This window comes from Salmo salar, chromosome 17, assembly GCF_965601325.2.
Source record: "Salmo salar chromosome 17, fSalSal1, whole genome shotgun sequence".
NCBI classification, from domain to species: Eukaryota; Metazoa; Chordata; class Actinopteri; order Salmoniformes; family Salmonidae; genus Salmo; species Salmo salar.
Window position 1 is genome coordinate 23,582,976 of NC_138307.1, and position 15,721 is coordinate 23,598,696.

Sequence of the window (15,721 nt, forward strand, 5' to 3'; positions counted from 1 at the left end):
CCTGGGTCCCTCTGTGGGGACAGGCTAACCGGACACCAGACCCTGGTTCCACCTGTGAGGACAGCCTAACCTGACACCAGACCCTGGTTCCCCCTGTCAGGGCAGCCTAACCTGACACCAGACCTTGGTTCCCCCTGTGGGGACAGCCTAACCTGACACCAGACCCTGGTTCCCCCTGTCAGGACAGCCTAACCTGACACCAGACCCGGGTTCCCCCTGTCAGGGCAGCCTAACCTGACACCAGACCCTGGTTCCACCTGTGGGGACAGCCTAACCTGACACCAGACACTGGTTCCCCCTGTGGGGACAGGATAACCTGACACCAGACCCTTGTTCCCCCTGACAGGGCAGCCTAACCTGACACTAGACCCTGGTTCCCCCTGTCAGGGCAGCCTAACCTGACACAAGACCCTGGTTCCCCCTGTGAGGACAGGCTAACCTGACACCAGACCCTGGTTCCCCCTGTGGGGACAGGATAACCTGACACCAGACCCTGGTTCCACCTGTGAGGACAGGCTAACCTGACACAAGACCCTGGTTCCCCCTGTGAGGACAGGCTAACCTGACACCAGACCCTGGTTCCACCTGTGGGGACTGCCTAACCTGACACCAGACCCTGGTTCCCCCTGTGGGGACAGCCTAACCTGACACCAGACCCTGGTTCCCCTTGTGGGGACAGGCTAACCTAACACCATACCCTGGTTCCCCCTTTGGGGACAGCCTAACCTGACACCAGACCCTGGTTCCCCTTGTCAGGGCAGCCTAACCTGACACCAGACCCTGGTACCCCTGTCAGGACAGCCTAACCTGACACCAGACCCGGGTTCCCCTTGTCAGGGCAGCCTAACCTGACACCAGAACCTGGTTCCCCCTGTCAGGGAAGCCAAACCTGACACCAGACCCTGGGTCCCTCTGTGGGGACAGGCTAACCGGACACCAGACCCTGGTTCCACCTGTGAGGACAGCCTAACCTGACACCAGACCCTGGTTCCCCCTGTCAGGGCAGCCTAACCTGACACCAGACCTTGGTTCCCCCTGTGGAGCCGGGCCTGACAGCAGAACCTGGTTCCCGCTGTCAGGACAGCCTAACCTGACACCAGACCCGGGTTCCCCCTGTCAGGGCAGCCTAACCTGACACCAGACCCTGGTTCCACCTGTGGGGACAGCCTAACCTGACACCAGACCCTGGTTCCCCCTGTGGGGACAGCCTAACCTGACACCAGACCCTGGTTCCACCTGTGGGGACAGCCTAACCTGACACCAGACCCTGGTTCCCCCTGTGGGGACAGCCTAACCTGACACCAGACCCTGGTTCCCCCTGTGGGGACAGGCTAACCTGACACCAGAAACTGCTTCCCCCTGTCAGGGAAGCCAAACCTGACACCAGACCCTGGGTCCCTCTGTGGGGACAGGCTAACCGGACACCAGACCCTGGTTCCACCTGTGAGGACAGCCTAACCTGACACCAGACCCTGGTTCCCCCTGTCAGGGCAGCCTAACCTGACACCAGACCTTGGTTCCCCCTGTGGGGACAGCCTAACCTGACACCAGACCCTGGTTCCCCCTGTCAGGACAGCCTAACCTGACACCAGACCCTGGTTCCACCCGTGGGGACAGCCTAACCTGACACCAGACCCAGGTTCCCCCTGTCAGGGCAGCCTAAGCTGACACAAGACCCTGGTTCCCCCTGTGAGGACAGGCTAACCTGACACCAGACCCTGGTTCCCCCTGTGGGGACAGGATAACCTGACACCAGACCCTGGTTCCACCTGTGAGGACAGGCTAACCTGACACAAGACCCTGGTTCCCCCTGTGAGGACAGGCTAACCTGACACCAGACCCTGGTTCCACCTGTGGGGACTGCCTAACCTGACACCAGACCCTGGTTCCCCCTGTGGGGACAGCCTAACCTGACACCAGACCCTGGTTCCCCTTGTGGGGACAGGCTAACCTAACACCATACCCTGGTTCCCCCTTTGGGGACAGCCTAACCTGACACCAGACCCTGGTTCCCCTTGTCAGGGCAGCCTAACCTGACACCAGACCCTGGTTCCCCCTGTCAGGGCAGCCTAACCTGACACCAGAACCTGGTTCCCCCTGTGGAGACAGCCTAACCTGACACCAGACCCTGGCTCCCCCTGTCAGGACAGCTTAACCTGACACCAGACCCTGGTTCCACCCGTGGGGACAGCCTAACCTGACACCAGACCCAGGTTCCCCCTGTCAGGGCAGCCTAACCTGACACCAGACCCTGGTTCCACCTGTGGGGACAGCCTAACCTGACACCAGACCCTGGATCCCCCTGTGGGAACAGCCTAACCTGACACCAGACCCTGGTTCCCCCTGTGGGGACAGCCTAACCTGACCCTGGTTCCCCCTGTGGGGACAGCCTAACCTGACACCAGACCCAGGTTCCCCCTGTCAGGGCAGCCTAACCTGACACCAGACCCTGGTTCCCCCTGTGGGGACAGGCTAACCTAACCTGACCCTGGTTCCACCTGTGGGGACAGCCTAACCTGACACCAGACACTGGTTCCCCCTGTGGGGACAGGATAACCTGACACCAGACCCTTGTTCCCCCTGACAGGGCAGCCTAACCTGACACTAGACCCTGGTTCCCCCTGTCAGGGCAGCCTAACCTGACACAAGACCCTGGTTCCCCCTGTGAGGACAGGCTAACCTGACACCAGACCCTGGTTCCCCCTGTGGGGACAGGATAACCTGACACCAGACCCTGGTTCCACCTGTGAGGACAGGCTAACCTGACACAAGACCCTGGTTCCCCCTGTGAGGACAGGCTAACCTGACACCAGACCCTGGTTCCACCTGTGGGGACTGCCTAACCTGACACCCGACCCTGGTTCCCCCTGTGGGGACAGCCTAACCTGACACCAGACCCTGGTTCCCCTTGTGGGGACAGGCTAACCTAACACCATACCCTGGTTCCCCCTTTGGGGACAGCCTAACCTGACACCAGACCCTGGTTCCCCTTGTCAGGGCAGCCTAACCTGACACCAGACCCTGGTTCCCCCTGTCAGGGCAGCCTAACCTGACACCAGAACCTGGTTCCCCCTGTGGGGACAGCCTAACCTGACACCAGACCCTGGTTCCCCCTGTCAGGACAGCTTAACCTGACACCAGACCCTGGTTCCACCCGTGGGGACAGCCTAACCTGACACCAGACCCAGGTTCCCCCTGTCAGGGCAGCCTAACCTGACACCAGACCCTGGTTCCACCTGTGGGGACAGCCTAACCTGACACCAGACCCTGGATCCCCCTGTGGGAACAGCCTAACCTGACACCAGACCCTGGTTCCCCCTGTGGGGACAGGATAACCTGACACCAGACCCTGGTTCCCCCTGTCAGGGCAGCCTAACCTGACACTAGACCTGGTTCCCCCTGTCAGGGCAGCCTAACCTGACACAAGACCCTGGTTTCCCCTGTGAGGACAGGCTAACCTGACACCAGACCCTGGTTCCCCCTGTGGGGACAGCCTAACCTGACACCAGACCCTGGTTCCACCTGTGAGGACAGGCTAACCTGACACAAGACCCTGGTTCCCCCTGTGAGGACAGGCTAACCTGACACCAGACCCTGATTCCACCTGTGGGGACTGCCTAACCTGACACCAGACCCTGGTGCCCCCTGTGGGGACAGCCTAACCTGACACCAGACCCTGGTTCCCCCTGTGGGGACAGGCTAACCTGACACCAGACCCTGGTTACCCCTGTCAGGACAGCTTAACCTGACACCAGGCCCTGGTTCCACCTGTGGGGACAGCCTAACCTGACACCAGACCCTGGTTCCCCCTGTCAGGACAGCCTAACCTGAGACCAGACCCTGGTTCCCCCTGTGGGGACAGCCTAACCTGACACCAGACCCTAGTTCCCCCTGTGAGGACAGGCTAACCCGACACCAGACCCTGGTTCCACCTGTGGGACAGTCTAACCTGACACCAGACCCTGGCTCCCCCTGTGGGGACAGGCTAACCTGACACCAGACCCTGGTTCCACCTGTGGGACAGTCTAACCTGACACCAGACCCTGGCTCCCCCTGTGGGGACAGGCTAACCTGACACCAGACCCTGGTTCTCCCTGTGGGCACAGGCTAACCTAACACCAGACCCTGTTTCCACCTGTGGGACAGTCTGCCCTGACACCAGACCCTGGTTCCCCCTGTGGGCACAGGCTAACCTGACACCAGACCCTGTTTCCACCTGTGGCACAGTCTAACCTGACACCAGACCCCGGGTTCCCCCTGTGGGGACAGGCTAACCTGACACCAGACCCTGGTTCCCCCGTGTGGGGACAGGCTAACCTGACACCAGACCCTGGTTCCACTTGTGGGGACAGGCTAACCTGACACCAGACCCTGGACCCCTGAGAGGACAGCCTAACCTGACACCAGACCCTGGTTCCCCCTGTGAGGACAGGCTAACCTGACACCAGACCCTGGACCCCTGTGAGGACAGCCTAACCTGACACCAGACCCTGGTTCCCCCTGTGAGGACAGGCTAACCTGACACCAGACCATCGTTCCCCCTTTGGGGACAGCCTAACCTGACACCAGACCCTGGTTCCCCCTGTGAGGACAGGCTAACCTGACACCAGACCCTGGTTCCCCCTTTGGGGACAGCCTAACCTGACACCAGACCCTGGTTCCCCCTGTCAGGACAGCCTAACCTGACACCAGACCCTGGTTCCCCCTGTCAGGGCAGCCTAACCTGACACCAGACCCTGGTTCCCCCTGTGGGGACAGCCTAACCTGACACCAGACCCTGGTTCCCCCTGTCAGGACAGCTTAACCTGACACCAGACCCTGGTTCCACCCGTGGGGACAGCCTAACCTGACACCAGACCCTGGTTCCCCCTGTCAGGACAGCCTAACCTGACAGCAGACCCTGGTTCCACCCGTGGGGACAGCCTAACCTGACACCAGACCCTGGTTCCCCCTGTCAGGGCAGCCTAACCTGACACCAGACCCTGGTTCCACCTGTGGGGACAGCCTAACCTGACACCAGACCCTGGTTCCACCTGTGAGGACAGCCTAACCTGACACCAGACTCTCGATCCCCCTGTGGGGACAGCCTAACCTGACACCAGACCCTGGTTGCCCCTGTGGGGACAGGATAACCTGACACCAGACCCTGGTTTCCCCTGTCAGGGCAGCCTAACCTGACACTAGACCCTGGTTCCCCCTGTCAGGGCAGCCTAACCTGACACAAGACCTTGGTTCCCCCTGTGAGGACAGGCTAACCTGACACCAGACCCTGGTTCCCCCTGTGGGGACAGCCTAACCTGACAACAGACCCTGGTTCCTCCTGTCAGGGCAGCCTAACCTGACACCAGATCTGGGTCCCCGTGTGGGGACAGCCTAACCTGACACCAGACCCTGATTCCCCCTGTGGGGACAGGATAACCTGACACCAGACCCTGGTTCCCCCTGTCAGGGCAGCCTAACCTGACACTAGACCCTGGTTCCCCCTGTCAGGGCAGCCTAACCTGACACAAGACCCTGGTTCCCCCTGTGAGGACAGGCTAACCTGACACCAGACCTTGGTGCCCCCTGTGGGGACAGCCTAACCTGACAACAGACCCTGGTTCCTCCTGTCAGGGCAGCCTAAGCTGACACCAGACCCTGGTTCCCCCTGTGGGGACAGGATAACCTGACACCAGACCCTGGTTCCCCCTGTGAGGACAGCCTAACCTGACACCAGACCTTGGTTCCACCTGTGGGGACAGCCTAACCTGACACCAGACCCGGGTTCCCCCTGTCAGGGCAGGCTAACCTGACACCAGACCCTGGTTCCCCCTGTGGGGACAGGATAACCTGACACCAGACCCTGGTTCCACCTGTGAGGACAGGCTAACCTGACACAAGACTCTGGTTCCCCCTGTGAGGACAGGCTAATCTGACACCAGACCCTGGTTCCACCTGTGAGGACAGCCTAACCTGAAACCAAACCCTGGTTCCCCCTGTGAGGACAGGCTAACCTGACACCAGACCCTGGTTCCCCCTTTGGGGACAGCCTAAACTGACACCAGACCCTGGTTCCCCCTGTGAGGACAGCCTAACCTGACACCAGACCTTGGTTCCACCTTTTTGGACAGCCTAACCTGACACCAGACCCTGGACCCCTGTGGGGACAGCCTAACCTGACACCAGACCCTGGTTCCACCTGTGGGGACAGGCTAACCTGACACCAGACCCTGGACCCCTGTGGGGACAGCCTAACCCAACAACACAAGAGTCACGTTTGTTTATTCACCCAGAACAAGCTAATTATATTGTAATTCAGGGCATTTTCATTACTTCCACCAAGTCAGGATACGGTGAGGAAGAGAGGAAGACTATGAAGAAGTATTCCCTGTTAAGTGTCCAGAATGGAAATATCTACCTAGAATTATTTGAATTAAATTCGACATACATTCAATACTGTTATGTCTGCCATCTCTCCATTCATTGGTCGATATGGCCCCAGCAGCACTGGTCAGGTTCTGTCAATCTGAGGATGTGATTGGTCAACTCACCCGTCATAGAGGTTGCAGGACGGCACACAGGAACGTCCTCGGCTGAAGTAGCGACAGGAGAGGCACTGGTCAGGCCCTGGACCCCAGCAACCATCTTCAGAACACAGCCGGTCGCACACCATCCTCTGCTGGGCTGTGGAGCACGCACACATATGAACACACACACACAGACCCGAGGACACACACAAGTGCAAACAAATGAACAAACACGCACACGTTTGTGCACGTGCGCACACACACACACAAACACACACATCAGGGACACAGCGATAAAAGTTGTTCATGACAGCACAATAAGGTGAGAACATGGATGCTATATTGGCAATATGTGCTAACGCATGATGAAACTAGCCTAAAGGGTCGGGTGTGTGTGTGTGTGTGTGTGTGTGTGTGTGTGTGTGTGTGTGTGTGTGTGTGTGTGTGTGTGTGTGTCTGTGTGTTCACCAGTATTTCCCATACCTCTACCATTCTTTCTGCCCAGGCCTGTTACAATACTGTTAAACACTGTTTTAAATGTAAACAGTCAATAGACACTGCATCTGACTACACTCCCCACTGACCTCCACAAGCCCATCCACTTTCCTCATCGACTGCCTCAGTGAGTGACACATCCCTGGGGTGAGCCATGTCCCCCTGTCCCCCTGTCCCCCTGTCCCAATCCACTTCCACAGCTCCCGCTCCACTGTCTGGGCTGGTCGATGGCTGGATGAGAGACTAATGAAGAGGCCTTCTAACAGGGTTATTGATCCCACACCGCAACACTCATTAACACGCTAATGACATCAACCACCGCTTGGCAGGAAGACTCCACAACACGTCTTCCTTTCTCTTCTTCTTTATCTCTCTCTATCTCTCTCTTTATTTCTCTCTCTCTCTCTTTATCTCTCTCTCTCTTCTTTATCTCTATCTCTCTCTTTATTTCTCTCTCTCTCTTTATCTCTCTCTCTCTTCTTTATCTTTATCTCTCTCTTTATCTCTCTTTATCTCTCTCTCTCTCTCTCTCTTCCTCATCCCTCCCTCCCTCCCTCCCTCCCTCCCTCCCTCCCTCCCTCCCTCCCTCCCTCCCTCCCTCTTTTCTCTGTCTCACTGTCCATCTTGTGTCAGTGTGACGTGTGTTGTTCGCTCCCAGCCCCATGTCACAGGACCAATGTGTTTATCTGAGGATGCTGATGTGTCAAGCTGCTACCGTCCAGCCCTAGTTTCCAAGCTCTCCATAGACCAAGCATGGAGCCTTGTGGATACTAGCCTTTTGGAGCCCTGATGGAGCCAAAATGGAGCTGGCTCTTGTTCTGGAACCACACAAAGTACATCTCTCATAGGATCAAACTCTCTATGTACTTGAATCAAAACAAGGGGTCTGAGTAATACAATCCCCTGACATGAATGCATGGAGTCCCTCTATAGAAAATCACAAAACCTGTCATTTTATCCAACACCTCCCAACTCAGTAAGTTCTTTCCCAGTAAGCTCTTTGTTCAGCAGAGAGCTGAGTCAGGGGTTTAGTGTCTGTAGGGAGCGGGAACTTGGAACGTAATGACACCATTGTGTTGAAAACGTGTGACTGTGTGGACCTAGTGCATGTGTACATACGTACCTGAATATGTCTGCTCCTGCATCTCTGTGTATGTGTACATACCTGAATATGTCTGCTCCTCCATCTCTGTGTATGTGTACATACCTGAATATGTCTGCTCCTGCATCTCTGTGTATGTGTACATACCTGAATATGTCTGCTCCTGCATCTCTGTGTATGTGTACATACCTGAATATGTCTGCTCCTGCATCTCTGTGTATGTGTACATACCTGAATATGTCTGCTCCTCCATCTCTGTGCTGTGTGTGTCTGTGCAATCAACAACAGGTGTGTGTGCATACCAACGCATGTGCGACCAAATGTGTGTCACTCACTGCACTCGCTGGGGGCGCGGTTGTTGCGGATGAGCACCTTCTGGTTGCTGGTGCGGAACAGGCTCGTCCAGTTGACGGTGTTGTAGAAGCACAGGCGGCTGTTGTTGGTGATGTACACGTTGCCCGCACTGATCTCATCCAGAGACTGGAACTGGAGAGAGGAGATCCAACGCTGCTTCAGGATCAGCAGAGAGATCCCACTGTGTGTGTGAGAGAGACAGAGAGAGAAAGAGGGAGAGAGAGAGAGAGAGAGAGAGAGAGAGAGAGAGAGAGAGAGAAAGAGAGACAGAGAAATAGAGAGAGAGAGAGCGACAGAGAGAGAGAGAGAGAGACAGAGAAAGAGAGAGAGAGAGCGACAGAGAGAGAGAGAGACAGAGAGAGAGAGAGAGAGAGAGAGAGAGAGAAAGAGAGACAGAGAAAGAGAGAGAGAGAGAGAGCAACAGAGAGAGAGAGAGAGAGAGAGAGAGAGACAGAGAAAGAGAGAGAGAGCGACAGAGAGAGAGAGAGCGACAGAGAGAGAGTGAGAGCGACAGAGAGAGAGAGAGAGAGAGAAAGCTCTTTGTTTAACCATTCATGTTGTTAAAGAATATATATATAGAACATAGATTAGCATCAATGGAAGAAACAGCATCATTAAAGAGAGAAAGGAGGAGAGAGAGAGTGTGCATGTGAGAAAGAGATTGAATTGAGAGAGAGAGCTCTGTTTAACCATTCATTACATTACATTTTAGTCATTTAGCAGACGCTCTTATCCAGAGTAACTTACAGTAGTGAATGCATACACTTCATACATTTTTTTCTCCATACTGGTCCCCCGTGGGAATCAAACCCACAACCCTGGCGTTGCAAACACCATGCTCTACCAACTGAGCCACATGGGACCATTCATGTTGTTAAAGAAAATATATATAGAACATAGATTAGCATCAATAGAAGAAACAGCATCATTAAAAGAGAGAAAGGGTTAGAGAGAAAGGAGGAGAGAGAGAGTGTGTGCATGTGAGAAAGAGAGAGAAAGGAAGAGAGAGAGAGAGATTGAAAATTGAATTGAATTGAGAGAGAGAGAGAGAGAGAGAGAGAGAGAGAGAGACAGAGAGAGACAGAGAGAGAAAGAGAGAGAGAGAGAGAGAGAGAGAGAGAGAGAGAGAGAGAGAGAGAGAGAGAGAGAGAGAGTGAGAAGAAGAGAGAGAAGAACCAGAAGAAGATAATGAAAGCTGAGGGTCACCATGGAATGAAAGGAAAATGAAGGAGAGAGTAGGCGGAGAGTTCAGCTCTAGACAGTTGACTCTATCACATGTGATTGTGCTGAGTTTGACAGTCCTCCTCCATGTACAGAGTCTACTACCAACTAATACATCATTTAGAAAACAAGACACTACAACTCCTTTGACTCCTTTGACTCTACGCCTCCCCTTGGATCTTTCTGCGATCAGCTAATGCAAAACAGTTATCAAAACAACATATTAATCAAAGGGTTGCTAGGAGCATCAAAGGGCCCTTTTGGAGCTCGGGTGTTATGGGGCCCTTAGAAGAACATAACCCGGCTGATCATTAGTGCAGAGAACTTTACAACACAGAGAGAGAAGAACCAGAAGGAGTGAGGAGAGTAAGAGAGAGAGAGAGAGAGAGAGAGAGAGAGAGAGACTGATAGAGAGAGTGAGCGAGAGAGAGAAACGGAGAGAGAGAGAGAGACGGGAGACGGGGAGAGAGAGAGAGAGAGACGGGGAGAGAGAGAATGAGAGCGAGAGCAGAAAGAGAGAGAGATGTGGAGAGAGAGCGAGAGAGAGAGAGTGAGGTATGGGTTCCTCTCACCAAACAAGAATTCACAAAATTGGACAAACACCGAATTGAGACTGCATACAGAATTCTGCTAAAAGTATCCTCTGTGTATGATGTAAAAGACAAAATAATGTTTCATCAAATTATCAAAATCCAGAAAAGACCCGTTAAATTCTACAACCACCAAAAGGAAGCGATTCCCAAACCTTCCATAACAAAGCCATCACCTACAGAGAGATGAACCTGGAGAAGAGTCCCCTAAGCCAGCTGGTCCTGGGGCTCTGTTCACAAACACAAACACACCCCACAGAGCCCCAGGACAGCAGCACAATTAGACCCAACCAAATCATGAGAAAACAAAAAGATAATTTCTTGACACATTGGAAAGAATTGACAAAAAAACAGAGCAAACTAGAATGCTATTTGGTCCTAAACAGAGAGTACACAGTGGCAGAATACCTGACCACTGTGACTGACCCAAAATGAAGGAAAGCTTTGACTATGTACAGACTCAGTGAGCATGACCTTGCTATTGAGAAAGGCCACCGTAGGCAGACCTGGCTCTCAAGAGAAGACAGGCTATGTGCACACTGCCCACAAAATGAGGTGGAAACTGAGTTTGAACTTCCTAACCTCCTGTCAAATGTATGACCATATTAGAGACACATATTTCCCTCAGAATTCACAGACCCACAAAGAATTTGAAAACAGATCCAATGTTGATAAACTCCCATATCTACTGGGTGAAATACCACAGTGTGCCATCACAGCAGTAAGATTTGTGACCTGTTGCCACAAGAAAAGGTCAACCAGTGAAGAACAAACACCATTGTAAATACAACCCATATTTATGCTTTATTTATTTTCCCTTTTATACTTTAACTATTTGCACATCGTTACAACACTGTATATATACATAATATGACATTTGAAATGTCTTTATTGTTTGAGAGAGAGAGAGGGAGAGGAGAGGAGAGGAGAGGAGAGAAGAGAAGAGAAGAGGAGAGGAGAGGAGAGGGATAAGGAGTAGGAACAGAGTGGAGGGGGAGTAGGAGGAGGAGGAAGACAAGGGTCAACACTAAACAGTTCTGTGTTTTCCTGTGTGTGTGGAATGTCTATGTGAGTATGCATGTACTTGTCACGTGTGCTCCCTCTCCGGCCTCTAGGTCACCAGGCTGCTTGTTATGGCGCGCACCTGTCACCATCGTTATGCGCACCTGTGCGTCATCACTCACCTGGACTCCATCACCTCCCTGATTACCTTCCATATATCTGTCACTCCCTTTGGTTCCTTCCCCAGGCGTTATGGTTTCTGTTCCAGTGTTTAGTCTGTGCGTTGTTCGTGTTTCTTGTTTTATGTTGCATTTATTTATTAAAACACTCACTCTGTGAACTTGCTTCCCAACTCTCACCACACATCGTTATGGCACTACACTGTGGGGTTGTTTTAAACCCCCATATTGGTGTATTTCAGGGGTAGGCAGCTAGATTCACCCCGGAATATCATTCTAATCATTTATACACTGCAAATTGACCACAACTAAGCCCAAAAAGAGATTGTTTTTGAAAATAACAATAATTTCATATCTTGATTATATTGAAACACCGTCACATTTGTCTCTTTTTTAACTCATGGGAATACTTGGGAACAGATTTCCTAAATATTATATTTTTTTTTTATACCTGGTGATTTTACAGTCTTTTTTGACACATAACTAAAATCATAAAATAATAATAATAAAATGTACTATATGGTAATTCATTCATTGATTTCTGACTGTTACCTGTACAGTGATCTCCCACCGATGGTTGCCAGATTGGAGAAGACACCCAGGTCTGTCATGTTCTCTGGCCAGGACTGGATATTGAGGAACCCTAGAGGAGAAATGGCAACCCACAGACAAACACACACTGATTATAACATCTCATTAAGTTCATTGTCTTTATGTGCTTTTGATAACGCATGAATGAAGATGACAAAAAGACTAGACTGTCTAGTACAGATGGATGATCTTAATTTGATCACTCTTTTGATGCTGAGAATTTTCATGCACGGCAGGAAATGCAAAATTGTAGTGTAATCAAGGTTCAAAAAGGATTTTAAAGTTTGTGATTTCCACTTGAAAATGTCAGAAATTATTTGCCCTAACGAAAAATGTATCAACTCCTCCAAAAAATGTCCATTCATTATAATCCACATAATCATTTACGTGTCCTGTTGCCTGCTGTAGAAAACTGGCTCAAATTAAGATCTTACATGTGTAGAACTTTGAAAAGTTTATCAGTGATGAGAAAAACTGAATCTGAATGGGAGCATAACAACTCTGTCTTTATTACCCCACAGAGAAGAACTGAATGTTCTCCTATTTGATGAAGGAGGTATTTAGAGGGGGAAGCTACACTTTCATTGCTTTTATGTGCTTCTTACAAGGATCCCATTTCTTTAAAGGAAATGTGTTGGGTAAAGACAATATCCAACTGATTAGCTGAATGAGTTTAACATCACTGGGCATAATACGACTGTTGCATGTGCCTTAATGATAGATAATATTGTGTGTGTGTGTGTGTGTGTGTGTGTGTGTGTGTGTGTGTGTGTGTGTGTGTGTGTGTGTGTGTGTGTATGGGTGTACGCGCTTGCATTCGTGTGCCCATTAAAGTGGACAGTATAGGCCCTGCCTTGGAGAGATATTGGTCGTTGCTCTTCCTTATTGCCCTGGTTTTCATTATGAAAATGAAGTTTCAGTCCATTAGCTATTTGGCTCAACGGCGAGTCGCAGGGTTTAATATGACAAAAGGTTTTACAGATGAGGTATAGCTCATCCCTTTATACAAGTCCTAATGGGCATTATCAGAAGAATAAATATACACACACTCCGCACGTACACACACACACACACACACACACACACACACACACACACACACACACACACACACACACACACACACACACACACACACACACACACACACACACACACACACACACACACACACACACACACACACCCACACACACACACACACACACACACACACACACACACAAACCTCCATCCTCCAACCCGTTAACCGTTCCCCCCTAAACACACACACACAGAGAGACACAGCCCAAATCCAGATACAATAACAGTCTATACATTCCTTCTCTCACTCTCATCCTCACCTTCTTGTGTTTCCTCCCATGTCTCTCAGCAGCAGCTGAGTGTGTGTGTGTGTGTGTGTGTGTGTGTGTGTGTGTGTGTGTGTGTGTGTGTGTGTGTGTGTGTGTGTGTGTGTGTGTGTGTGTGTGTGTGTGTGTGTGTGTGTGTGTGTGTGTGTGTGTGTGCGTCTCACCTGTGATCTCTCTCACTGTGCGGAACACGTTGAGCCACTCCGGGTCCAAGGCCCCTATACCATGGTACATATCCCTATGGCCCATCAGAGAGAACAGGAGAGAGAGAGAGAGGAGCGAGAGAGAGAGGAGCGAGAGAGAGAACAGGAGAGAGAGAGAGAGGAGCGAGAGAGAGAGGAGCGAGAGAGAGAGAGAGAGAGGGAGAGAAAGAGAGAGAGATTAAAACAACTCTCTGCGTCCCACTTTAGAATGTGTCTGCATATGCATAACATGCCAAGGAACCTTTGACCTGACCTATTCCACCTACAGTCTGTGTGAATGAGAGATCGTCCTGTAGTGTCGTGTTGCCTGAAGCGAGGGTGGCTGCACAGCATCCCAGGGCAACAAGGCAAGGTCACGGGGTGAAATGAGTTCTGACAATCTCCCCTGCCTTCTCCCTGTCTTCCTCTCTTCCTCTGGGGCAGGGCCTGTACGGCAGGGCCTGTATGGCTGACGGTAGGCCTATGTCTCAGAGAAAATACCCTGGTTGTATTCAGAAGGGAGGCCCCCATGCTAGTTGACAGACTACCCTCCCTGGACCCAGCTCCAGACTGCAAGCTCAGCACTGACTGCAATCTGAGTGGTTCTTTGTCTTAGTTAAGTGCCAACAATGGAGGAGGGGTGGGAAGGGGTGGTGGTGGGGGAGGAGGTGGGGGAAGTCAGGGAAGGGGTGGGGAGGGGTGGTAGTGGGGGAGGAGGTGGGGGAAGTCAGGGAAGGGGTGGGGAGGGGTGGTAGTGGGGGGAGGAGGAGGGGGAGGTCAGAGGAGGGGTGGGGGGAGAATAACACCACCTGGAGTAAAGGTAAAGTAACACTTACAAAGCACACTAACACTACCACCTGGAGTAAAGGTAAAGTAACACTTACAAAGCACACTAACACTACCACCTGGAGTAAAGGTAAAGTAACACTTACAAAGCACACTAACACTACCACCTGGAGTAAAGGTAAAGTAACACTTACAAAGCACACTAACACTACCACCTGGAGTAAAGGTAAAGTAACACTTACAAAGCACACTAACACTACCACCTGGAGTAAAGGTAAAGTAACACTTACAAAGCACACTAACACTACCACCTGGAGTAAAGGTAAAGTAACACTTACAAAGCACACTAACACTACCACCTGGAGTAAAGGTAAAGTAACACTTACAAAGCACACTAACACTACCACCTGGAGTAAAGTGTAAAGTAGGTTAGGGTAAGGGTTTGGTTGTGTAGGTTAGGGTAAGGGTTTGGTTGTGTAGGTTAGGGTAAGGGTTTGGTTGTGTAGGTTAGGGTAAGGGTTTGGTTGTGTAGGTTAGGGTAAGGGTTTGGTTGTGTAGGTTAGGGTAAGGGTTTGGTTGTGTAGGTTAGAGTAAGGGTTTGGTTGTGTAGGTTAGGGTAAGGGTTTGGTTGTGTAGGTTAGGGTAAGGGTTTGGTTGTGTAGGTTAGGGTAAGGGTTTGGTTGTGTAGGTTAGAGTAAGGGTTTGGTTGTGTAGGTTAGGGTAAAAACCAATTTCTGCTTGCTCCGAAAATACAATCCAGAGGCTGCGGACGGAGGGTTTGACGCAATTGTGGAGCCTTCGGAGGCTTGCGGAGGCCAAATCGAGCTCCTTATTGCATTGCTGTGCACTCCGTATAGCTCCACATTGACATGATTGGTTGACGGTAGGTGGGGGCGGGAGGTCCTGAATAAACACAAACTCACTTCCTTGACAACTTCCTTCACAACAGCTCTGCGCTGCTCTGCGCTGCTCGGCAAAGCGCAAGAAGTATGAATGCTCTGACTTCTGCGGAAGCTGCATGGCAGTTAACGCTGTATGGCAGACGACGGATTGACCACGTATAGAGCCTTGAAGGGCTCATGTCTCTACCGTACAACATGCTGTCTCAGGCATCTTGCTACAAGTGTGAGGAACACAAAGACTAAATACATGGTAGTGTGTGATATAATTAAGCAATAAAGCCAGAGGAGGTGTGTATATTGGCCAATACACCACGGCTAAAGTCTGTACTTATGTACAATGCGAAGCAGAGTAGCTGGATACAGCCTTAGCAGTGGTATGTTGGCCCTGTACCACCAACCCCAGAGGTGCCTTATTGCTATATAAACTGGTTACCAATGTAATTAGAACAGTAAACAAGTCTT

The 15,721-nt window shown here is 51.6% G+C and overlaps 1 protein-coding gene across 1 annotated transcript in view; it reads right to left on the minus strand.

Moving 5' to 3' along the window:
* LOC106574937 (receptor tyrosine-protein kinase erbB-4) overlaps positions 1 to 15,721 on the minus strand; it is a 534,764-nt gene that overhangs the window by 135,739 nt on the left and 383,304 nt on the right. The window contains exons 10-13 of the mRNA XM_082963634.1: positions 13,554 to 13,627; positions 12,002 to 12,092; positions 8,439 to 8,638; positions 6,531 to 6,663 (exon numbers count right to left, since the gene is read on the minus strand). Coding sequence (XP_082819760.1) covers positions 6,531 to 6,663; positions 8,439 to 8,638; positions 12,002 to 12,092; positions 13,554 to 13,627 — 498 coding nt within the window. The remainder of the gene's footprint in view (positions 1 to 6,530; positions 6,664 to 8,438; positions 8,639 to 12,001; positions 12,093 to 13,553; positions 13,628 to 15,721) is intronic.